The sequence below is a fragment of the Urocampus carinirostris genome, chromosome 2, assembly GCF_059441175.1.
Source record: "Urocampus carinirostris isolate Australia breed hairy pipefish chromosome 2, RoL_Ucar_1.0, whole genome shotgun sequence".
NCBI classification, from domain to species: Eukaryota; Metazoa; Chordata; class Actinopteri; order Syngnathiformes; family Syngnathidae; genus Urocampus; species Urocampus carinirostris.
In genome coordinates, this window is record NC_142350.1 from 68,561,853 (window position 1) to 68,588,030 (window position 26,178).

At 44.4% G+C, this 26,178-nt stretch overlaps 1 protein-coding gene and 1 long non-coding RNA gene across 2 annotated transcripts; one reads left to right on the forward strand and one right to left on the reverse strand.

Annotated features, from left to right (window-relative positions):
• Window positions 1-1,650: 1,650 nt before the first annotated feature.
• On the forward strand, window positions 1,651-24,278 carry cers2b (ceramide synthase 2b). Its single transcript, XM_088327605.1, has 11 exons — window positions 1,651-1,980; window positions 11,458-11,631; window positions 14,017-14,134; window positions 14,594-14,712; window positions 16,499-16,556; window positions 16,625-16,675; window positions 18,089-18,181; window positions 19,674-19,802; window positions 19,874-19,980; window positions 20,636-20,789; window positions 22,096-24,278. Exons 2-11 carry the CDS (start codon window positions 11,459-11,461, stop codon window positions 22,237-22,239), a joined length of 1,146 nt encoding a protein of 381 aa, XP_088183731.1. The 5' UTR covers window positions 1,651-1,980; window position 11,458; the 3' UTR covers window positions 22,240-24,278.
• LOC148373105 (uncharacterized) lies at window positions 19,594-25,761 on the reverse strand. The gene is made up of 3 exons (XR_015849587.1): window positions 25,431-25,761; window positions 25,089-25,233; window positions 19,594-20,048 (listed from the first exon to the last, which is right to left on the reverse strand). It is a non-coding gene; the product is annotated as an uncharacterized LOC148373105 (long non-coding RNA).
• Window positions 25,762-26,178: the final 417 nt, after the last annotated feature.

The window sequence follows — 26,178 nt, forward strand, 5'->3', positions numbered from 1 at the left end:
AATTTGTCCACGAGCTTCCCAAAAAGGACGGGAACCGCTCAGTTTTGGCCACAGTTTCCTTGAGCCTTTTCCTCACTCCGGCAGACTCCGCTTTCAAAAAGTCAAGGAGTGTATCGTGCTTCCTTTTTTTTCTGGGTGATTTGGGGTTTGGCGCCGGATTAGAAGATGCCAACGACGTGCCCGTCGGTGTGGATGGCGTGGTAGCTGTGATGGTGGCCAGCTCTTCCACGGGACGTTCTACATTGGCCTTTAGGTTGGGTGGAAAAAACAAGAATTACTTAATGCTTGTGTATTGCACAAAAACAACTGTGTATAGGATGCTCAACAAGTTGATGTGAGAAATTATAGGATGTGTTCTGGATAATTATTTGATAGTGAATAGATACACAAAATTGACATGTTATTCTTATGGCTGTAAGAGCCTTCTATTGGCCAGCGTCACATATGCTTTAGAATTGTCTCCACATTTGGACAACATTTTGAAAAGGTAATTAGTTTACTTAATATGTGTTTACAGAGAAGGCAGTGGACTATGTGATAGTAGTTTGTTTCAACTGTATTTCCACGTGAAATTCGGAGACATTACTCATAATGCATGATGAAAACTAATGCATTCTGATCTCACATGAAATAATCATATTGTAAATAAAACACGACACCCGAAATTGTGTGCAGTAAACAAGCGCGTATGTCCAGAACGTTATTCTGACTATGCTCCTTTAGCGACTGGCCATGTACATGTAAAAGCACGACTCGTTTAAGATACAAACAGGGATGGGCTGAACCGTGATTTTCTGCAGTTATCCTACTTTAGAGTTTGTAGCGTGAAGATTATTTTTTGGCAGCTCCCTTGGTAGATTTGTGCACTTCGTAAAGTAGCGATTTTGCAATGTTCATGTTTTAACGCGAAAATACGATTTTCTATTGCATTTACGTCTAACTAAGATATCTCAATACATTTTGTTGCAAATACATGCGTGGTTGTGGAAAACTACTTACATTTGTGCGGTTCCTTTCCGGGCATGTTTGTTGATATTGAGAATTCGCAAAGCCTTCTGGGTAGTCACTTCGCTGCCAAGGGAGGTCGAGAGCCCCCTCGGTCTTGAAGTGGCTACGACATGGTTTGAGGGCACTTCTGCCTCGGTCTTGAGAGTATCGGGACACACCCCATTTTCACGTGAACGCGCAAACCGAGTGACTAGGGCACATAGCGAGTGAAAGTGCGAAGAATGGGACTCAGCCAACGACTTCCCAAAGCGCTTTACAATGTGCTTCACATTTCCCAATAGCGGCCTTGCAGCCATGTAAGGCGCTAACCTGCTTATTGGGGGTCATTGGGGGTTCAATGTCTTACCCAAGGACACTTCGACATGTAACACGGACAAGCCGGGATTCGAACTAGGATCCCTTAATCCTAAAACGATCGCTCTACCTCCTGAGCTACTGCCGCCCCAATAAGACACATTACTCTTCGGGGGACGCAAAAAGGAACGAGGGAGGGGGCAGCTGGAAAGGGAGGGGGGGGGGTAGTCGCCTGTAGCCGATGCTAAGCTAATATCCCCGGGAGGGGGGAGGGGAGCAGGGGGGAGAGGGGGCGGCGGCAACGCGCACAACTGGACAATAACGGCGGTCGGGGGGTCGGGGGTGGGGCAGGGGGGCCTATTCTAGCATCACGCGCTTCGGCCGCCACGCGTGGAAATCTCCACTCAGACTCCCAAGAAGATCTTCTCGTCTTTTATCGAATCGGACATTCGAGAAGAAGAGCGAGTCCCCCCAAAAAATGGCAGCCTTGTGCCAGGCTGACGACGCATTGGCCCGTTATTGGCTGCCGGAGCGGGACGGGACCGTTAGCTAGCCTGCCCGCCTGCCTGCCCGCTCGCCCGCTCTCCGCGGAGTCACCGACACACTTTTCCTCTCTTTTTGCGTTTGGGAAGAAAAAAAACAAGCCGAGGAAGAAAAAGAAGACGAGAAAAACGACAAGTAAGTGCTCTTTCTGTGCGATTGTGTCGAAGGGCGATGACGTCATCACGCCCTCGCGAGGAAAACAACGAAAAAGCCCTTCTATCCTTTCTCAAACGTTGTAAATGTTCACTTTTGATACTCGTAAAACATTTTGAGAAGCGTTTTGGGCCGCTTTTTGGGACACTCTCCGCCGCCTTTAGCACGGAGACTGAAAGTTAGCTTAGGAGGCTAACGCACAGCTGGACGACCAACCAGCGAATTGTCCTCACGCTTCGAAATATTCATTGTTAAAGACTTCAAACTAAACTTTTTTTTGTTTGAACTCCTGGATAATTACGGGGGAAATTCATTGAGGTATTCTACAAAAAGTGCCTACCAACTTTTTTCTTTCACCGCGCTCAAAAAATCCAATTATGTTGAATAAATGTCAGCCGACCCGTAATATTTCCGGCGCGTGCCTCTCGAAAAAGAATGCAGTGATTTCCACATCATCTTCTCCTTATTATCACTGAAAATCATATGACCCTGCCGTTCCGTGCACGCCTGTACTGCGCAGTCATCCCTCGTTTCTGGCGGAGCCGCGTTCCAAAAATAACCCGCGATAGGCAAAATCCGTCATGTACAACCCTCCCTCTTCTCAACCACGACGATAAGACGAAATACGTCTTCCTAAAAGGCAACTGACGGAGGAGAAAATGTTCGGGTTTGCCATCCAAAGTATCCGTACACGACATTTCTTTTGCTCCGCGAATAAACAAATCATAAGCTTTCTAAACAGCTACTGGTAAGCCATATCATCTACTTTTTTCATCCTCAACACGGCAACAAATGAATAAATGGGCAAAACATTTTCCGAGATAGAAATCCCTGGTTTCGAGCAGGGGTTCTGTTCTAAAAAGAGGCCGCGATAGGCAAAATCCATGGACATTTTTTTAGTCTGAAACCAAGAAGAATAGAAGTAAGCTCATTTACAGGCTGAAGCATTTGTTGGACGGATAAAAGTTGCCCATGAGTGAATTATCTTGCAATTCTACAACAAACGACTCTTTCATACACTAAATGCACAAACGATTGCCGAACAAATGAAAGTACTATATGACCTTTTTTTGTTAGACAGAATACTCTATTACACACCGAAAGCAAAGAACTTAAACAAAAGTACCATATGGCTTTCAGTGTTCTGGTTTGCCGGCGTCCCTGCGTCCCAGACGCATGATTTTGGCTGGGGACGCATCGTCTCAAATCAACGTGCGTCCCCGGGACGCAACTTTTTTGACACAAAATTGTCATTATTACCAGATCACTTTTATTTTGAACAAAGATTTACCGCACTCCAAACTTTTCGTCAGACAGATTCGCCATTGTTGTTTTGGTCTCGTCGTTCGAGTTTTCGTCCGCGCGCCGATCTCGGCAAACGAGATCTCGTTGCTTCGAGATGACGTCATTTTTGTGGTGCTTGTCGTCGATTTGAGGTGAAAAGCAACACAAAATCGGTCATTTCTTCAGTGGCAGTCATAAGTCGAAACATAATGCCGAAAGTGATAACAACGGCAATGATTCCGGCACGAAAAAACGGCGGAGAAATTCTTCGGAAGATCGCTAGGAAAACACGCGCGTTGAAGCGAACGACTCGCCGAAAGAAAATTAACAAAAGAATACTCCTAGCAAGATAAGGACTTTTCTGCCAAAACGGACTTAATTTTATTCCTGGTGATGCTGTGAGGAGGATGATAATGGATTGGACCGTGAGAAGGCATTACAACTGTGGCGGGACAGCAAACCACCAAGAATATATGAAAAAATCTGAAGTGATAACGGCTTTGTATTACCAATCAACTGTGATGATTAAAACGGAATGAAAATATAGATTCATATCATTATTTCAGCAATATTATTTTGTATAATGTACAATATTGTTGTGACCTGAAAAATCTTGAAGTGATATCTGATTTGTATTACCAATAAACTGTGTTGATGAAAACGGACTGAATATATAGATTAATATGATATATTTGTCGGCGATTGACAATATCTCAATTTTGGGGAGCCCTAGATCTCCGTTGGGACCCATAGATTTTGGAGCGTGCGAGTCCCCGAGACCCGTCACTTTTCACAGCTCAAATGAAGACTGGGCTTTCTACTACTGCCCTGTCAAAACAGTTGAAGCAGGAAGACGGTTTGGCCAATCCCAACGCAGAACACAGCAAGTAGCAAAAGCCTGAAAAGTAAACCCGGCTGTCGTGAAGGATGACCACCTTTGGCCGTGAATGTCCTTTGGCCCTATTTCTATTTTGTTTTCCGTGCTAAATTGTGAGCCTCGTTCACCTGGCTCCGCCATAGGCCAGCCAGCGATCGCGACCGGATGGACGGAGCATCGACTTAAGTAGGCGCTGGACCCGTTAGCGATCGATTCGCGGTCGATGTCGTTCACGGAACGAAGCGGGACTTACTTAGACGGCGCCATCCGTGCCAAGACGAAACGGAAGCGGAGCGCTCGCCCCGTACGGCTTTATCCTTCGCTCTCGACCTCATCTTGAATTCGAGTCCATCCCGGATATCGAACGCGCGTCCTCCGGAGGGCGACGTCGGCAACTGGCTGAAAAACAGCCGTTCCTTACAGTGACTTGATTTCAAAGTCGCTGGGATTTCCTACACTCTCGACGTAACGGCCTAGTTGCAAATAAGCGTGTATACCCGCGTAGAAGCCGACCCCCTAAAAGTGCTTGAAAGTAGCCAGGTCCTAAAAGAAATAGAAAAGGTGTACGCCCACCTGTGGAAATAGTGAACCCATTTCATCATTCTTGGCCTGTGCAATCTTGAGAGCTTGCAAATGAGACACCCCGTATCCATTTTGCCGTCAAACCGCTCCGAGATCTCCTCCGTTCCCGGATACTGTCCTAAATGTTTTATTTTTTTCCCTCGGGTATAGTGTATTGCAAAAATCATTTGACATATAAAAAGACAGAAATTCCGCACATGTTTACATTTGCCCCATGGTTTTTTTTCACTTTCCAGTTTTCTTTTCTTACCTTTTTCATTATTTTTTTTTCTTCCTTATGTTCCCTCTCCCCTTTCCTTTCCTCCTTTTTACCGTCTTTTTATGTTTTATTTCCCTTTTTGATTTTCCTTGTTTTTCCTCTTCCTTCCTTTTCCTTTTCTTTTGTTCAAAAAGTGTCTATGAGCCTGGTAGCCCTTGTTTTAAGGAAACCGGTCCAAGAGGCGGCGGATGGGCTGCAAAGAGTCATTTACAATATTGTGGGCTCTGTTTGGTTATGGGAATGTACTCTAGACTGGGCAGAGAACATCCAATGAGTTTCTGGGCTGTCAAGAGTAAATCTCAGCACCACTTAGATCAACTCGGGGGGGCACATGACAGAACAAACATTCTCTCGGGGGCCAAACTAGTAGATTAGAGAGAAAGAAATAAGAGAAAGAGAGGGAGGGATAGAAAAAAGAGGGTGGGACAAAGAAAGGGAGAAAGAGAGAGAGAGAGCATGCAAGAAACAAGAGGTACAAATAGAAAATGTGAGAGAGGGAAAGAGAGAGGGAAAAAGAAATCCAAAGAGAAATAGAAAGAGAGAAGGAGAGAAAAGAGAAGGACAGAAAGAGAGAAGGGGAAAGGAAGAGAGAGACAAGAAAAGGAAGAGAGAGCAAAGGAAGATAAAAAGACAGAGAGAAAGAGACATTGACTAACAAAGAAAGAGAAAAAGAGACAGAAAGAGAAAGCAATAGAGAGAGACAGTGAAAAAGGGAGGAAGTGAGAGAGAGAGATAAAAAGAAAGAAATATAAGTACAGCATTTGTGAGAGGCACCTGGCTTTGGCAACATACAGAGGACATATTTCAACCTGCAGCTCGTTTTTCTCTCGCGCTTCCCTCGACGTGATCTCGCGGGCCCGATTGAATCCTTTAGCGGTGCCCGATCCGACCCGCGGGCTGCCTCATTGACACTTAGATAGAACAATCTTGACAAAGTATGAGCAGCGAATGAATAGACGCATTCAGACGTCAAGAAGTAAATATTTCTTTCCAATATGGCGGCAAACATGAGGTGAATTTATTACATCATCACGACCTGTTGATGAGATGATAAGACGAACACAAGGACACATTTGAATCCTCTAACAATCATCTAACAGTCTTTCAAAGGAATGGCGTTGAAGACCTAGCGATGAGAACATTCGTCCTCTCAGAGCGAGCGGCTGACTTTGGCTTCCCGGCCGATGGCGAGTCCACCGTCGACGGGACGAGCTGAAGTCTCGCGGCGGGAGCTCTTTTTTCTGTCCGCACTCTCAAGAATCCGTTTCTGCTCTGTTCCTGTCGTCTCGGCAGCGGTCAGAATGCAGGAACGTCGCAGGGGAGGCCCTAGTCCACGCTATCGGAATTGCTAGCCGAAGCGTCGAAGGACACTTCGGTCCGTGGGGCATTCTGCCCTGAAACGCCAACCGTGCCCCGACCCGTTCCGGAAAACCGTCATTCGGCTGTACCGGCTCGTACGTTGCGCCGTCGCCCGGACGGGGACGGATCTCGACCGCTTTGGCGTCCGCGAGAAAAATGTCCGTCCGTCTGATCAAACCTGACGACGTCTCCTCCGTCAGTTCAGCTATCGTTTTTGACCGACGTAACGGCTCCGCCGGCCGGCTCTTTGAGGTGAACGACGAGAGCCGTCTCCTGGCCGAACGGGAGAAGGCGCCTTTCCAGATAACGATCTGTCCTTCGCAAACGTAACGGCTCTTTGAAACGGACGACGGGAGCCGGTTCTCCACCCGTCGGGTGTCGGTTTGTTTTCAAGTAGTGATACGTCGTTGGCGAGTGTGACGGCTCTATATGACGTTCCGTAATAATTGTTCAAATGCGGATTCAAACAACGACAGAAATACAAAGAGCCGTTCGGGAGCCGCCTGTTTTCAGAGAGCCCGGCCGAAAGAGACCATTCTTGAAAAAGAGCCGGCATTGCCATCACGAGATGTGTGTGACAACAGGAAGTTGACTCATTTCAAGTCTGTCAATTGTGAAGGAGATGAAGAATCACCGTTCGGATTTCTTCTTCCTCTACGCGAGTTTAATGTCCTGTTTTAGAGTTCAGAAACCGTCCGCTTCTTTCGCCTATGGAAAAGCACTTTTGTTACCGATTCATACTCAACGGTAGTTGTTTTAACTTTGTTTGGGTGGAACCTGAGGGCTTGGGTGAGTCAGGTTCAGGAGTTTGGCAGAGCCTCCGCCGCAAAATTGCTCCCACAAACGCGTTTGATAGAACTTAGCGAATTTTCCCTTTCTCGACCACTTTAAAACTAAGTCCGGAGACGCGTCCGGGATCGGGGAAATTACTGTACTGGTGGAACTGAAACGAGCAATCGCCACACACTTAGATCGCTTCGCCAAGTCTTTGGATCGATACTGTCCCGCACGAGACTCCAAGTCAGCGTTCACGTTCGATGTCGAGAAAAAGTCCACGATGAATACTTTGACCAAATCCTTTCAGTTGAGTGAGAGCATATCTAAAACAAGTCTTTAGAACCACAACCCTCTCAACGTTTTGCTGTCAACAAATGGTTTGAAATAGTCCGGGAATACCTTGGCCATGACTGTATACTTTTCCATTTGTTACAACACATCTCTGCCAAATTGCAAACATTCCTTTTGGTGGATGTTGGACAATAAAACGACTTTGCCGTGAAAACGACATGTGAGTAGCACTCGTCACTCATGCAAAGTAGAGGTCACAGTGTTTCATAGTTTTGCCGGGGATGAGACTTATGCGTGAAATTATGAACACATAAGTAAATCATCGAGTTTGACACTTTTATGAACGGTATATCGTTTTCACACGGGACCGAAAGAGGGCGCTCTAGGTAGGCCTGTGTCCATCATTTCAACCTTTCCGCGTCGTGCCGAAAAACGTAGCTTACTCAAAAGTGATTTTTGTAGGAGGTGCGAATGCTCTGCTTTCTACTCCCTAAAAATGCCATACCCGTTTGAGTGACGTATGCTAGGGGGGATTTCACGCAAAGGCATTTTTTTCTTTTCATTTTGATCTGAAATTCCCTTTCAAGATGTCACATGTGTTGGATTTGATCAACTACATTTCCCCCCAAAAATGCGACTTGTACTCCGGTGCACCTTAGCGACGTTTTCTCCTCCTTAACGATGCCTTTATACTCGGGAAAGACTTATAGTCAGGAAAAAACAGTACTTGCACTGTCCTCTCCAAGGCAACGGCAAAAGTCACACTGATTCGCAATTTAGTGGGAGTGGGTGTCCTATGTTGATTTTGTTCCACATTTTTGCGCATCAGTAGAAAGACTTTATGTCTTGATTTGAAAAAGATATATTACGTTTATAACTTGACACTAAAGTATGGTTTGGCGGGGTCGGGTAGCTCCAACAGGGTTAAGAACCAGGCTTTGGGAGTCCCAGACATTCTTCAAGTAGCCCTCGTGATTTGCGAGCAGACGTTCCTAGCGTATCCTAAACTCTTTTGGGACGGGCGTGTTCCATTTTCTCCATATGTCTTTGTGCTGAGAAAGGGAGGGACGGACCACTTCCTGTCTCAGAGGCATCCCCTTTTCCATTGGTCCTCGCGAATGGTCAGAGCTGGGTCACGTGACCCCATCCGCCAATGACGTGTCCTCAAAGGGCTTCCAGAAATCAACGGATGAGCTCAGCTTATGAAACCCGATAGCATTTGGAAATTCCCTCCCATGTTAAAGGGACAATCTGTCTTATTTAACTTATAAAATAATGCATTTGTTCAAAGGAAACAATATCGATTGGAATATCAACTGTCATATAGTCACAGCAGCACCTCAACATAAGAATTGAATTGGTGCTGGGAGTAGCTTCGTAACCTGAAAATTTTGTAAGCGGTGACGCATTTTGTATGTAAATGTGCAAATCCGTTCAGAGGACTGTAAAAGTACGATATGATTTTTTTGGGAAAGAAAATCATAAAAAGGCATGCAGAACATAAAACATAGATATGTTAAAATGAGATGACCGCACCATGAACTTAAAACGAGAGGCACGTCATGTAAGAAAACCAAGAATCAAAGGAAATCATCCAAATATTCATTGACCTTTTCACCTGGCGTTTCTTGAAAAACTGACCCAATCCGTAGGAATTTGGCGAAGCGGATGTAGCGACTTTTTCCACAAATTCCAAGACTTTGTGGAATTTTGATCGAATGTCTTTCGTTTGGGCTGATGAAACGATAGCCGCGTCCTCTTCCCCGCTATCGTGCCGGAAGTCCTCGTCATCGCTGAACTATAAACTGTGACGGCGACACGAAGAGCATGCCGGGAGCACGTATGCGCACAGGGTTGCCGAGCAAATTTAAAGCGATAGCCGGTTTGTTTAAACTTAGGAAACTATGGTAGCGGCGGGCGAACAAGGGGCGCGTACTATTTTTTTGACTTTGTAACTAGAGGCAATCATTGCCAGTTCAGTTATTTTGTAACGTGAAACTTTCGTATGCAGATGCTATGTGAGTAAAAGTACCACTGTACTTGAGACATTTGTTTTTATTTGACATAACAGTAGGGTCACCGAGATGGCGTTATCATGATAAAGTAAAAAAAAGCCCAAAACCTTGTGAAAGGCTGGGCAAAAAGCAAAAAGATGCAATTTGGTCACTTTGTGTCTCCGTAGTCACGTCAAATATAGATTATTTGTAGTTTGAATTCTTGCTAGCGGTTGGGCGATATATATTGGTCAAATATTACTCAGTGTCCCTTTAAAAAGCATGTTTATTATTAGACAAACACATAGTATATATATAGTTTTGGGATGTACAATGAGTTATATTTTGCCTCTTCAAGTACTACAATACTTGTAGGTGGGGAAATGTGTATTCATTTGACACATAGTGATCGTTTGCCATCTTGTTGCTCGAGGTAGTCCCAAAAACCTTGTGAAAGGCAAGAAAAGAGTTGCAGATTGGTCACTTTATTTTTCCGTAGTTTGTATTATTTGTCTTGCTTTTCAGCACTTGTTTTTAATAACAGTATACCGGGAATCTTCAACATTTTACAAGCGGAGAGCTGCTCTTTGTTACTTATTGGCGCAAAGGGCACCCCGCTGGATATGCATTTCTCAAATAACTTAGCACCTTATTACTAAGTTGTTACCAGTTACTACCAGGTTAATCATTGGAAGTATTGGTAAAGAGGCTCAGTCAACAGACTAATAAGAAATCTCGACTGGTGACAGAGTTTTCACGGATCCTTGAAAAGTCTGAAATGGCATTGAGTTCTTTTTTTTTCGAAAAGTAAGGCCTTGTTGGCATTCGATTGTCGCAAATCCGTTTTTTTTCTCGAAAGTCTTAAAAATGTGAACACGTGAATAATATTTAGATTTGTAACATTTATCAATAGTCTTTCCCGATTGACTTTTGCATCAACATGGTATGACCGCAATAACTATCAAACGGTGATACGCTTTCAGTCGGGCCTTTCCGAACAATCGCGGGTCTTCGGTCCGGCCGCGATACATGTAGCCACTCGGGACAAGAGACCCTTACTTTGGACCCTGCCCGCAAAGCGGACATTTCATGAGAAGCGGCTGTCCGACCGGCATTTTTGGCCATGGCTAAAATCTGTTCCGGGTCATGTGTACCAGGTACAAAATGTCTTTTTTTCTGGTTTTTGTTTTCTTTGTTTCAATGGTGTTTCGTTTTTGTCGACTTCGGGTCTTCAATTTGATTTCATAAAGCATTTTAAAAAGTCTACAAAAGTCTGGAATTGAACTGTAGCGGGTGAGCCCATTTTAGAGGCGGTACGCCAACACCTCAGCTGTCCCGAAGACAAGGTCCTTAAAGGAGGAATGATGATGTTGTTGTTTTTGCAAGACTGGTACGTCTCTACCCTTTGGACCCTATTTGTGCGGAGAGAGGCATTTTCTTATCCGTGGAAGCTTCTATTCCTCTTTGTGCCTGCGGGGACCTTGCGCAAGACATCGGAAGCGCGTCAGGCCTCCCGTCTCGTATCTGCGCTCGGTACGGTCGGTGGGCCGGTCATGAAAAACACAGGCGACTGTTGAATCCGCACCTTGTAAACAACTTGGCTCCGACAAGCCTCCACAGCCTTTGTCATAAAAAACAAAAAGTAGAAGCCATCCTGAAAGTCCCACTTGAGAAGACGACAAGAAGTAGGAAATGAATATTAGAATTAGAATTAGGTGGACTAGACTAGACCAGGATAAAGACATATTCAGATAGTCAGGATAAACAGGCTAAACTCTTTGCCAAGGTTACATCGTTCCTGAATGTTAGATACAATTTACAGAGATAATAGTGAATTGATACGTCTATCCCTAAAAATGGACACAGGTTTTTATTAAGACTTTTTTATTAAATCCTGGTTGGGGCCATCTGATGGTAGGACATATGTCAGACCCTCACAGCTGGTGTATTCCTGAAAAGAGCCACACACGCGGCTCACCAGCCATATGTTCCCGACCCCTGGTGTAAGGTATCCAATTTTTGATTTTTTTTTGTAGGATGTTTTGGGAGCTCAGCGCTTGGTTCTGGCAGGATCGGTTCTGGTTCCCCGAAGGTTTGGGCTGGGCGGACCTGGAGGACCGCGACGGGCGAGTCTACGCCAAAGCGGGCGACCTGTGGGTGGCGCTGCCCATCGCCATCCTCTTCCTCATCGTACGACAACTCTTTGAAAGGTCCGTTTATACACGCTGGCCCTTTAAGATCTCAAACTCACGTTACCTCACGGAAGCTAGGGCCCGATTAGGGTTGGCCCATATCAGCTTCATCACAAATAAGTTTCGGAATAAACATTTCACTATAGCTCTAGTTTTTTTGGGCTAAAAAGAAATTGTCCAAAATTCTGCGGCACACTCGACGAGGTCTCACGACACACTAGCGAGGTGCCGTTCGAAACAAAACTCTTCTATGCCGCGCATCATAAAAATATAATAATTACATGATAATTACTATCGGAAAATAACAGTTATTCAATCGCTTGCTAGATAACTAGCTAGTGAGCTGGCTATAGAGCTACTAGCTGGCTAGATAGTTGGCTAAATCACTAGCTGAACAAATAATTACAAAAGGAATTGGCTGGATAGCTAACTACATGGATAGCTCACTAGCTAGCCAGATAACTTGCCAGGTAGCGAGCTCGATAGCTATCGAGGCTAACGAGCAATATAACTAGCAAGCAACCTGACTGGCGTCCTGGCTAGTTCTCTGGCTGGCTATCTAAGCCAGTGTTTTAGGTTTTTGACATTGGAAACATTTTACGGCACACCACTAAACAAAAATGTTATGAAATGAAACTGAACAGTAGGTTTAATGACTATATGATTTCTAATAGCCCCAGTTTTCATAGCACAGACACTTTCTCAAGGCACACCTGACGATCTCTCACGGCACACTCGTGTGTCGTGGCATAGTGGTTGAAAATCACTGGTCTAAGCACTAATACTTATTGTTTTTTATTCGAATTATCCATTTTTTTTTGTTTATTGCCCAAGTATTCGAAGGACAGGCAATGAAATCATTCGAACAACTCCAACAAGAATTTGACCTACCTAGAAATGATTTTTACAAATATTTGCGACGAAGGCATTACCTCCAGAAACATGAGGAATGGGGGAAAATATGTAAGGAGCCAACTCAAGTGGAGGAATTATTAATATCATATTCATAAGGACAATCAATGAAGGGGGTTCTATCAAAACTATATAAAGCTCTGAGAATGGATCTCAGTAATGATGACATGGGGGTTAAGGAAAAATGGGAACAAGAAGCTAATGTAGCGATAAAAGATGACGAACGGGAGGAAAAGGGACACAAAATAACCAACGGCCCGGAGGTAGTTTGAATGGAAAGTCAAAATGCGATTCTTCTATCCACCCTCTTTCACTTTAAAATATAAAAATACCTCAAATCTATGTTGGCGTAACAGTGGGGGGGTCGGAGACTTTACGCATATTTTCAGGAATTGCCCTGTAATATTAAATTTTGGGAGAAGTATTCAAGGAAAAATAAAATGAATTATTGGTTGGGAGTTGCGGTTGGACCCAATGGCCTACGTATTAGGAATATTGCCAGAAGAATTATTGTCTGGTCAACATAAATATATACTAAAGGTTATGCTTCTGGTAGCAAAGAAAATGATCACAGTGTCCTGGCCAAAACCACAACCTCCTGACATAAAACAATGGAGACAAATGAAAGCAAATGTACTTCTTGGGAAAAAAAACACTGCAAGACTTCAACTGAAACTTGATCAATTCGAGAAAATATGGAAGCCAATCACACAATTTTTACTTGATGTCTAAACACCTCAATTTTTAAATTGTATTTCTTTTATTAACATTTTTTGTCTGTTGTTTCTTCTGTTATTTATGGATATGTCAAGTGTATATATTTTGTGTTTGTGTTGATGTATGATGGTGGAATCAAACCTCTGTCAAAGTGTGTATGAGAAATAAAAAGTTATAAAAATAATTATCCATTTTATAGATTGCTAGCTAGTTTGCTAGCTAGACAGGTGGCTAGTGGTTTTAAAGTAGAAATGTAAAACAAATACAGGAATGTCATTATTTTAATGTATGAATTACTATGATAAAAAAACACGAGTTACTGTAAATGATATCTAGCTAGCTTGATAACTAGCCGTCTAGCTCTCTAGCCACTTCCTAACCACCTTGAAATAATTGATTGAAAGTGGATTTTTAGAGTCGGCACGGTGGGTGAGTGGTTAGAGCGTCCGCGGCACAGTTCTGCGGTCATGGGATCGAATCTCCTGTGCGGAGTTTGCTTGTTCTCCCTGTGCTTACGTGGGTTTCCTCCAGCCACATTCCAAAAACTTGCATGTCAGGTTAATTGTCCCTAAGTTTGAATGAGCGAGCGAGTTGTCTGTCTCTGTGGTTGGCTGGCAACCATTTCAGGGTGTCCCCTGCCCACTGCCCAGAGATGGCTGGGATGGGCTCCAGCACCCCCGTGACCCTACTGAGAATAGGCTGTGCAGATCGTGGACGGATGATCACATTTCAGAAAGAAAAGTATGAGTAAATATTGCGTGTATGTTTTTTCAGGACGGTGGCCACGCCCCTGGCTTCTTTCCTGGGGGTGAAAGAAACGGTCCGGCTCCAAGTCCCTCACAACCCCACGCTGGAGCATTACTACCGCAACGTTAACAAAAACCCCTCACAGGTACACAAAAACGCACCCACTCAAAACATGAGCGCGTTTCAACTCCTCTGGTGTTATTCCAACAATGAACACTGTAAAACCTATCACCGGAGTTAGTGAAAAAACAGATTTTACATACTGTATTTATAGGGGTATAACTCGTTTTTTTTCAACCTTTTTTTTCAATGATGGAAAATTGTCGGTTCATGTCACCTCTGCGGACACAGAAATATATTATATGCCAATGATAAAACAGTATTGTTTGACAGAAGACAGGATTTAATTCGTTGTCAATCAGCTTTCTTCCTCCTGAGCTCTCCCAAATAAAATATGACATTTTCGGGTTTGTAAATCAAGGGAATCGGTCGAGCTCGGGCTTAAATAGCCGTGGGCCTGGCCCCGTCTTCCCTACGATAATGAGCATACGTTCACTGGGGTGGTGTTGAAACGGACTCTTTCGGTGTTAAATTCTCACTGCAGGTTTCGCTGGCGAGTCTTTGCAAGCAGACGTCTCAGACGGAGAGACAAGTCCAACGATGGTTCCGCCGACGCAGGAATCGGGACCGACCCAGTTTGCTCAAAAAGTTTCGAGAAGCCAGGTGAGATCCCGACGTGAGATTTGGCAGTTTTTGGCCGGCAGCTGCCGCGGGGTGCCGCTCCCTGCCGCGTAGCAGAACATTTCTGCGCTCTATTTTTAGCCAGCACGTGCTAGCGGCGCAACATTGCGTGCCACACGCCAGCGACTCAAACTTTTGATTCTCGGGACAACAATTTCGACACAACTTCGAACTACCATGAATAAATGGAGCCACGCTATCAATTTCCAATTCATGACATGTTTATACTTTAGTAGACACTCAAAGTAAGGCGAGTAGACATCGATTGACTTTTGAACACGCGAGGAAAACAGGATCGGATCCTGTAATTGTAAAATATCCATCTCAAAAGGACGCACTCGGTTTATGGTTTGGTGGACACTCCAAATCAGGAGAGACGATGTTAAAGATTTTTTCATTTGCAAGGAGAGTAGGAGAGGACCGTACAAACACTCAATGGCCAATATTCAGCTGGTAGGACCAATGAAGTGTATAGTTTAGTAGACACTTAAATATAGAAGACATCAATTGATTTTAAACTTACAAGGGGATCGGGGAAAGCTCGAAGCTCAGATATGAATTCCAACCTGTTCTGAAGGCCCTTCCCCCAATCTCTCTTTTTATAAAAGCGCCTAGGTTTCAAAAGGTAGATCTGCCCTAAAGGGTCAATCAAAGGATAGCAAAACGATTGCCCAAACCTGACAAAAAACACCCAAATTGACCCGTTACCAGTTTTTATTGGCGAGAAACCGAAAAATGGGAGCGCACCGGAGCAAGAATGGAGTCAAAACGAGGTCGGGGTGTCACGAAAAGGTAGTTGTATTGAGTAACAGAACTTTGACAAAAATCACAGAAGCGGGCCGAGGGACTAGCGCGAATAAGCCGAATCAAAAAACTTCCAAGCAGCTAACTTTCCTTCGGTAGCAGCCAGTCACTGATTGTACTGCTTTAGCTAAAAAGTAAAAGGTTGGCATATCCCCTCTGACCTTGTGTGGGTTGCTTGGATGCCTCAAGCACACGGCTGGTAGGGCCAGCCTTTCCTGTGGTCTGTCTTGGGCAAGCGGAGCGTGGTGCCGCCGGGCTAGTGGCGCCCATCCCTCTCCAGGCGATCATACGTTTCCACCTGGTCTCCAACCGGAGACTCTTTGCATCTCAACTAAAAAAAAAACCTGAATACTACGTTTTGAGCATGTATAGAGGCCTCTATCTGACCTGCAAATAACAAACTAAAAAGAGCATCAACAGTAGAGAATGAAGGGCAACATCCAGGCTGCTTTTAAACCGAATGGCCGACCGACAGAAGGCGGTGGCGGTCGAAGGGCCGAACCAGGAAGCCGGGCGGCGGTGCAGGGAACTCGGGATCGGAAAAACCCGAGGCAGAGACGACACGTGCCATTACCCAAGAGAAGAAAAACAAAAGTGGACCCAGAAAGGCCAAGTTCATTTATGATGCCCTTAATCACAAAAATGTATCAAAGGAATGCACAGGATTACAATGACACCATGGCCTGATCTTAAACCAACATGCGGGCAAGAAAAAATTCAAAACCACAATAGTATGATAAAAAAAAGACAAAAAGATCTAGGAAAAAGTTGACCAAAAACCTACCAAAAACGGAAAAATGATGACTAAATTGACGCAAAAAATGAGCCCAGAAAACCACCCTGCCAAAAACGACAGATAAATGACCAAAAAACAAAGCAAAAATTTGACCGGCGAAGGAGCAAAATATGCCAAAATGTCTCGGTCAACGATCCCGCCTGACTGTGATGCATTTGTGTGCCGCAGTTGGAGATTCACGTTTTACCTGCTGGCTTTCCTGGCCGGCCTGGCCGCCCTCATCGACGTGAGTCAAAAAGATTTCCCGCAAAACCTTGCGCTCCCTCACGACATGACCATTTTCTTTCTTTACAGAAACCGTGGCTGTACGACCTGCAGGAGATGTGGCGAGGGTTCCCTGTGCTGGTAGGCTACATCCTTTTCTTTTTTTTTTTTGCAAAGGAGCTCTTTATTGTCGAAATGAATTTGGAGGTCGACTCCAAATAACCCAACTTGATGTGACCCGACCTCCTGAGTGGGTGTGGGGAAAAAAATCAGCTTTTGCTTTTCTTTAAATAACCCCCTGATTCGTTTACATCGCACACACAAATCAGAATCCATCCATTATCTGCACCACTTATCCTCAGTAGGGTCGCGGGGGGTCTGGAGCCCATCCCGGCCATCTTCGGGCAGCGGGCAGGGGACACCCAGAACCGGTTGCCAGCCAGTCGCAGGGCACACGGGGACGGACAATTCCCTCGCTCATTCACACCTAGGGACGATTTGGATCGGCCAATTAACATGAATGTTTTTGGAATGTGGGAGGAAACCGGAGTGCCCGGATAAAACCCACACAAGCACGGGGAGAACATGCAAACTCCACACAGGAGGTTCGATCTCATGACCTCAGAACTGTACCGCACACGCACGAACCACCAACAGAATCATTTTATTAAAGTTGCCCCCAAAATTGAGCAATTGTGATATTTTTGTCCCTGAAATTGCCCCAAAATGATCCAAGGTCCCCAAAAGTGCATCGAGTTCACAAAAAACGCACTCAACGCTAAAACTTTGCCATTTTGTCAAGAAGAAAACTAGAGTGCAATCAAGTTCTGTACTTGAAGCGGCTACTTTTTTGCTACAATTTAAACACTGTGGCTTTGAATAGGGTCTGTTTTTTTTTTCGTGGCAGTATCCAGGAAAACAGCGAGCTGCTCTTTTCCACAGTGCATGTGCTATAAATCACAAACACTGCTGTGATGTCCAGAAACATTTCAGACAGGTGCAGAATGAGAGCTTTAACACTACTTTATCATTAAAATTCATGATGTACTCACAATATTTTACTGTTTCCCCCCCGCAAATCAAGTCCTCAATATATGCGTCTGAATCGAACAACAGTGGAAGTAATCCATCAAAAACGCTACACCTATCTTTCCATATCATCAGAGTTGTTGTCCAGTCCCTGGAGTTCCCTTTAAATCCTCCAGGAATGATAACAAGTGAATGCAATTTGGTCCGTTACCGCGGTTTTCACGAATGACGACGGCACAAAAAGAGACGTTTGTGTCGCGACCTGGCACTATTCTCCACAGTACGGTTGCCCTTATTCGCGCTTTCTTTCGGCGCATACGTGTGCTGTCTTTGTAATCGCCATCTTGGACGGTCACGTGATTGGAAAACACGTGATGTAAACAACTCGGGCTTAAAATCTTTACGGCTTTAAATCGGGTGCGGTTCACACAAAACAAAATTGTGTCGGGTTCTTCAATTCTAGCTTTTAATCAGGTGCGCGCGTTAAATGGAACTTGCTTGTATTGAATTGTTTTTGCGGTGCAGACTCTGCTCCGGTCCCAGTACTGGTACTACATGATCCAATTGGGCTTCTACTGCTCCCTGCTGTTCAGCGTGGCCTCCGACGTCAAACGCAAGGTGAGTCCGTAGTCCCGTGAGTCCCGGAAAACCGAATCCTTTTTCAGGACGAGATATAGCGCGCGGACGTTGGACTGTCGTGTGCTAGAGCGCCTTTGGACTTTGCGCTGGCTCAGCTGAGGCCAAATCCGGACAGCCGATTGGCCGGCGGGTGTCCCTTTACACAGGAGCCTGTATACAACAGGGACTTTTGACTTGATCTACTCAGATTTAAGCAATTTTAATCGGTGTGGCAACGGGGGAATCCAGTTCATCCGTCGAGGTGCGATCCTGCTTGAACAAAGCGGACATTCTATTCTGTGAGGGCATGAAAAATTGGCTGAAAGTGGACGGGGACGGTTAAAACTTTATTGAGAAAACCTGATAGATAGCTTGTTACTATGGTAACGGGCACAGGTCTCAAAGGTACTGCTTTCTTTGGTTTGAGGTACTTCTGCTTTTTTAAATTCCAGGTTTTCATAAATTCAGACTTATCTCCTTTGTGAAACAAACTAATTCAGCTTGAATAAACGTGTGGTTCCCACTAAAGTTCCTTAGTGTGGCGGACAACTCGGAGTTTCTCCAATTTAAGGGTTGACAAACTCGGGGTTCTCACTAAGGTTCCTTTGTAAAATTTAGGGTTCTCACAATAAGGCGGAGTGTCATGATTACCCAAGTGGAGCCACCTGGGGTTATCATGTGGCGCGCTGGAATGTGCTTCCTGATTGGTTAATGCTCCCTTTTTTAACGCGTTACGCGGAGAACTCTTTGTCGGAGGATTACTTCTGTACCCCGTAAGACTCTCCCGATTACCTGTGCCTTCTTGTTTACCTGATTCTGCCTGCCTGCCTCCGATCCGACCTGCTTCCGTCCCACGCTACGATTAGCTACGTCTTCCGAAGTTGTCTTCACGACGTTGCTGCTGACGTTCGACGGTCATCGTGTTTCCCGCTAACCCTTACGTTTCCCAAATAAAAGACTTGTAACGAACGCTCTGGGGTCCCCTGCTCTGTTCTGGTCTTCCCTGACACGGAGGAAATTCACAATGTCTTTAAGAAATCCGATTCATTGAGAAAAATAACAATCGACCGATTTGGCGATCATCACAAAATAATGGTTAGGTGCAGTCGCTACAATTGAGTAATATGACAGCACTGTTATTGAGCAAAATGTATAGCACGTGTCAGCCACAAATGATTGGAAAAACTCCATACTGTCAGCGAAGGCAACGTGATCATTTAAGCTTTAAAAAAAAAACACGAAACCGCATCTCGGAATTCATCTCCGACATTTTCGATCAGGGAACGCTGGAGAAACTTGTCGTGATTGAGGGCCAAACGGATCGACAGGACTCGACTTGACTTGTGAAATGGATGACTCACCCAATTTCAGGGTGAACCAACTCAGAGTTCTCACTAAGGTTCCTCTGGAACGCGGAAAACTCTGCGTTTTCCCAAACGAGGGGTTCACAATCGCGGGTGCGTCTAATGTTTTCCTTTGTGATCTCACGTAGGACTTCAAGGAGCAGATCGTGCACCACGTGGCCACCATCCTCCTGATCAGCTTCTCGTGGTGCGTCAACTATATCCGGGCGGGAACGCTCATCATGCTGGTGCACGACTCCTCGGACTACCTCCTGGAGGTCCCGCTTTTTCCTCTTTTCCCAAACGCTGCTCTCTAGCGAACGGGCCCGACCTTTTCTTTTGTGTCCAGTCGGCCAAGATGTTCAACTACGCCGGCTGGAGGAACGCTTGCAACTACATCTTCATCGGCTTCGCCGCCGTCTTCATCGTCACTCGCCTGGTCATCTTCCCCTTCCGGTAAGGTTTCCGTCCTGGCTTTTGTATCTCGGTCGACGAGGAAATCCTTTTCGCCTTCCCGGAGTTACCTACGGGAACCGAAAGAGGACGCTAAAGGAACTGCACTTTTATTTATCCGTTGGAGGTTCGTTGATATGACCGTGAGTTCCTAATTGGGTCCAAAACACAACTAAATGCATTCAAACTCAAGTCAAAGGTTAAACATTTCTACGAGAAGGAAATTGGAGGGCTTGAAAAAGTGGCGGGTGTATTGTGGAAAGGAAAATTAGAGAATGCGGATATTTTCTGTGGCGCGTTTCTAGCGTTGGACCCGCGGGACCAAATCCACAAAAAGGTGCAGGAAACTAGGCTGAAAAGTGCAGGGAAAAGAGTCAAAAAATGCACAAAATATGGCACAAAACGTAAAAGGGAACAGGCCAAAAAAAGCAGGGAATTCAACACAAAGGGTGCAGGAAAATGGCCCAAAATGGTGTAACACGGCACAGAAGACGCAGGGAAACGGGCCCCGAGATTTTCTGGAAAACGAGTCGAAAAATGCAGGAATTCCGGCACGGAAATCGCAAGCAAAAAGGGAAGCGGGCCCCGTTTGTCGTTTGTTTTTGGCGGTCTCGCTAGCAAAGGGCGTCTCCTGTGAGCTTCTCCTGGCGCTTTTCAGGATCATCTACTGCACTTGGGTGTACCCGGTGACCATCTACCGGCCTTTCTTCGGTTACTACTTCTTCAACGGCCTCCTGATGGTGCTGCAGTGTCTTCACGTCTTCTGGGCCGTCCTCATCCTTCGCATCGCCGTTCGATTCCTCACGCGCAACGTAAGACCGCTCTGCTCCTTCTTTTCTCTCTTTTGCTTCTCCTTTGGTTTGACATTTTTCATTTGCTCCTCTTTTCTTCCTTTGATTTTGTCACTTTTCTTTTGGTCTCTCTTTTGCCTTCTTTCATTCTTTTTCCATCTTTCTTCTCTCGTCCCTTCCGGGTTTATCTTCAAAAAAAACTCACTAAAGGCTGAACAAATGGAGTGGAAAACTAGTGGAGTTTGGTCAGTTGCTATTCTCCCTTGTACTCTTTTATGGTCGCACAACACAATACAGCAATACATCTAGTGGTCTATTTTGACATATTACTTGGTTTTTCCATTCTTTTTTTGTCTTATTTCTTTCCATTTTTCTTTCTCTTTTTTCCACTTTTATTTTTTTTATTTTTTTATATTTGATTCTTTTTTCCTTTCTCTTCGTTGATCCCCTATCCCTTTCCTTTTTCTTTGGTTTTTGTTTTTCTCTCCTTCTTTCCCTGAAAAAGGTTGGCGACCCCTGCTTCATAGTTTGTATTTTTCACTATTAAGCACTATTCTTAATTGCACTACACGATACCGTGACATCTGGTGGTCAAATATTTCTTCTTCCTTTTTCCCTTTTTATTGACCTGTTTTTTTCTCATTTTCTGTGTTCCTCTTTTTATTTTTTTTTCCACCAAAGGCTTTAAATAACAAGAACATATTTGCTTTTTCTCCACTTTGAGTATTTATATCCTTCTTTGTGGCACTGTTTTCAAATGCACTACACGATACAGCAACATCTAGTGGTCTATTTTGACTTGTTACTTGGTTTTTCCATTTTTATCTTATTTCTTTCCAGTTTTCTTTCTTTTTTTCCACTTTCATTATTTTATTTATATTTGATTCTTTTTTCCTTTCTCTTATTTTGTCCCTTATCCCTTTTTCCTTTGTTTTTTGTTTTTCTCTTCTTTCCCCGGGAAAGGTTGGAGACCCCTGCTTCTTCCTTGGGCTTTGTAGCACTATTCTTAATTGCACTACACAATACAGTGGTCAAATATTTCTTTTTCTTATTCTTTTTCCCTTTTTATTTCCGTTTTTTCTCATTTTCTATGTTCCTCATTTTGATTTTTTCCACCAAAGTCTTTAAATTAAAAGAACATATTTGCTTTTGAGTCTTTATATCCTTCCTGTTTTCAAATGCACTACACGATACAGTGACATAGAGTGGTTCAAATTTTGCAACGGGGGCAAGCAGGTGTGCATCCAGTGCCGCGTCAGAGCGCGGCACGGAAAGAGGCCGTCCTTTTAAAGACGGCGGCTAACGGGCGCCGCCTTCTGCTTTTCAGGAGAAGGTGGACGACGAGCGCAGCGACAAAGACGAGACGGACGAATCGGAAGACGACGAGGACGACAAAACGGGGGCCGGCTTGCGAAACGGCCACGCGGTGGCGGCGGCGGCGCTCAACAACAACCACGACAAAGTGGAATGAGCGGACGATGAAGGACGGCCAGTCGGAGGCGGGCCGGCCCGCCCGAGAAGCCCAAGGGCGGGGCGGCGGTGAGAAAGCGGAAGGGCGGGGGCCCCCGCCCGGCCCCGACCGTCGCGTGCCTTACGGCCGGCTTACGGCTTCTTCCCCACGGGAAAAACAAAAACGGCCGGGATAGCCCTCAACGCTTTAATTGTGTCAACGAAAGGAGAAAACGCGCCAATTTTTGTGTGAAATGTGGTCTATGCAAACGGTGCTCGCTCGCTGCTGCCTTCCTTTTGCTCTTCTTTGTGCCAAATGTTCCCTTCCGTTCCTCAAACAGTGTCCAGTTCTGACAAAAGTTCTGCAGGAAACGCTTGATTTATGCCTTTATTCTCTAACGGTACGGAGGACCAACGCTGCCCGGTGTAGAATTCTTTATACAGATATACGGTATCTGCCATAGAAATCAGATGTATCAAATCAATGCCATTTAGTCTTTATTCATGCATTTTCTCGTTTGTTATCAATTTCAGACTACGAGCTGCTACTTTTTTGGCTACATTTTTAGCCTCATTTTTAACTCTGGCTTTAACGACTGTGCCATGCGGCTTTTTTTTTTTTTTTTTTTAGCGCGTACAAAAACATTTTTCTGTGTAACGTTAGACCAATGAAATGAACGTCGAGTTGACTTTCGGTCCAAAAGTATAACGAATCATAACTTCTGTTATTGTAAACCAGTCGCTTGTACTCAACCTCATCAACATAGAAAATACTACAAGAGAAGCATATGATACAGCCTCTACATTAAAAGCCGTTCCTCTTTTCCACGGCGCATGCCCTCGAAAACACTTATGACGCCCTTCTAGAGAAATGAGTCGGACACAAAGAGTCAAAAGGCAGGGATGTGAGCAAACCCCAACACGGGGCGTTTATTCTATTAGAAAAAAACGAGAGTGAGTCCGGGACTGCCGAGGAGGGGGATTTTGCGGATGTTGAATCGACCGGCGCTGAAAGTTATCCATCGAAAAAGCCACACTTCTCTTTCCGTATCACCGGCGTCAAAGTCAGGTCACTAAAGTTTCCTTTAATCCTCAAGGAACGATAACAAGCCAATACAATTTGGTGCGTTACCTCAGCGACCTCCAATGACAACGACATAAACGGACGACGTCTCTCGTCCGTGTCGCCATCTGGCACTATTCTCCGCAAAAGTCATATTGGGCAGTGGAGTAACGGACACTATTTGTAGGAACGCCATACGAAATGGGAAACGACGCATGTTTGTTTTATCTCTTTTTTTCTGTGAATGGAAAAAAAGAGAACAACGGGAAGTGAACCGGATTTTCTTTCTCTTCCGTCGAGTGCCTTATTTGTCGTTTTGTTGGACATTCCCTCCTTTTTACTTCCGTCTTCATTTTTTTCCCGTTTCCTCTGCGAGCAGCGAGCCCGAGTCGACGCCGTCACAGTGTTATGACTTTTTTGTGTAATAACGTCCGTTTATTGCTTTTCAAATGACGCCCGCTTATTCTTATTAACAATAAAAGCGCAAGGTGAGGAATCACAGCGATACATGTGAACAAAAGTTGGACCGTCGCTTTTCTTTTTCACATGATTTTTTTTTTTAAAGGGACAGTGTGTATTATTAAACTGTGTTTCTCAACCTGTGGGCCGTGGACCCGTTTTTCGGTGGGTCACGGGCCTTATCCTTGGCAAAACAATGTTAAGAAAAAGAACTGAGTGTCCATTCCACTCTTTCACAGTAGATGTCAATAATGCCCCGCAAACGTGAGCGGACAGCTTTCATTTCATACTATATCATATCAGCATAGCAGCCCCTCCCAGCATTAGTCGTGAGGGTCCCGTCCTTATTTAGAGGAGAAGCTCTTTCGGCCCCGGCTCCTTTCGGTTTCGGAGCATCTCTTCAGATTGTTTTTGTTGCTTGAATCCGTATATGACCGATTATTAGATGACAATATGCACAAAATGAGTCCAAAAGGTAAAATACAATAAAGAAAACAGAGACAAAAGAAGAAAACATCAAATAAAAAAGTCAAGTCCCATTTATTTGTTTGGCCCTCAGTCACAAGAAGTCTCAAAAGGCTTCACGCACGACACACTACTATGACTCCATCTCCTGATCTAAAACCTAAATGAGGGCAAGGAAAAACTCAAAATGTCACCATAAGGAAAATAAGAAAGGAAACAAAGACAGGGTTTTGGAGATCTCTTTGATCAATATATCACCGAAAATAATGTCATATCATGCATAATATCTGTGTATATTTTTTAAATCTACTATTCTAATAAATTACAGTAGCATTATTTTATTTTTTCACAATCCAGTAAACTTTTAACTTATTTAAACTCTGATTATTTTGAGATGAAGTCACTTAAAAGTCAAGCAACTGAGATCCCTTTGTGTTTTCCAAAAGCTAATCGTGAAAACCACAGGAAACGTCAATTGATGTATTTACACATCTTTAAAAGAAAAACATGAACCTGTTTTATACAGCCTACTCAACATATTCCCATCCTCGACTCTTTCCGGGACCGATACAGAGGAGGGGATTCCCAGCCCCCTTGCTCAGTTCCATACGTCACGCAGGCCGGTCTCAGGGCGCCCTAACCCCGAGGCACCGAGCCGGTTTCTACTTATAAATTCAAATCATTCTGGGAGTAGCTTTGAAACATTTGTAAGTAGACACTTTTTGAATGTTAATGCGCTCATCTGTTTTGAACCCCTGCAAAAGTATGTTTTTTTTAAATGAATCATAAAAGAGAACATGAAACAAATACATGTTAAAATAAGATAACCACGCAATAAACAAAACGTCATGTAAAATAAACAAAGAATCAAAATAGTGTTTTACCATTTAACTGGCCTCTTTGTTTACTGGTCCTCAGCATTGTTATTTGCCTGGCCTTTCTTGAAAAAGTGATCCAATGACGTCAGCTATAGGACAATCTGTCGAAAATGCGCTAGGCATCATCATGAGCGACCCGTCAACACTTTTTCTGGAGAGAGAGCGATGGAGATAGACAGATACTTTATTCATCCCTGCAGGGAAATTCACATGGATGATTCCTTTCTGAAAATTCCGAGACTTCGTGGAATTTTGCCTGGATATCTTTAATTTGAGCTAATGGAATGAAGTCTGCGTCCTCCTCCTTGTCTTTTCTAAACTCCTGCATGTCGGTGTGTGTTTTCATACCTTTCAAATGTCTGTTGCGCTCTTTCCATGGCCAGAAAAAGTCTCTTCCTCTTCTTTTCTCCTCGTCCATTTTTCTGCATGTCTTTCGTGTGGACCGTTGTAAATGATAGCTTTCATAACGCTACCGTACAGTAGACTGTCTACAGAGCATGCCGCGAATCACGCCAGGTGGAACTATGGGATCAACAATACCGTTCTGTATTTTTGACTTTGTATAACGAGAGGCAATATTTGTCTCTCACTGTAGTTTTGGAAAGCATTTGATGAAGTTTTGACAGCAAATGAATGGCAAAATAACAAGCTGTTCACACAAGAGCTCTTGTTGGTCACAACTCCCACCGTTGGCGTGACTTGAGCGCACAATACTGTCACGTCCTCTCTTAAAGGGTCCATGCGTGAACACGAACAACAGCAACTAAAGTAACATATGTCACACTTTCATGAAACGGAGTCTTTAGAAAAGGGAAGAAATGACTTTATTCCCTGGGGTTCAAAACCAATGAGATGGAATGGTTTATTGGCCTGAATGCTGCTACTCCAAAAAGTTTGCTTGAATGAGCAAAAATATCCACAAAAAATCCTAGAAATATGGCAGACACGTGGGGAAAGCCTACATTATCCCTTTTTCTCGTGTAGCCCTTGAATTATATTTTTAAATGATTTGATTTTGGATATTTGTCTGAAAGGGGCGGACCTCGGCACGGATTTCCCAAACGCTGACGTCACGCGTATCCGATGGGCCCTCGTC

Excerpts from the sequence above, each read along its gene's own strand:
- cers2b (XM_088327605.1), top strand. The coding sequence starts at position 11,459 with ATGTTTTGGGAGCTCAGCGCTTGGTTCTGGCAGGATCGGTTCTGGTTC. Across the intron at positions 14,135-14,593 it reads TTAACAAAAACCCCTCACAG|GTTTCGCTGGCGAGTCTTTG; the intron begins GTACACAAAAAC and ends TTCTCACTGCAG. Across the intron at positions 20,790-22,095 it reads TTCGATTCCTCACGCGCAAC|GAGAAGGTGGACGACGAGCG; the intron begins GTAAGACCGCTC and ends TCTGCTTTTCAG.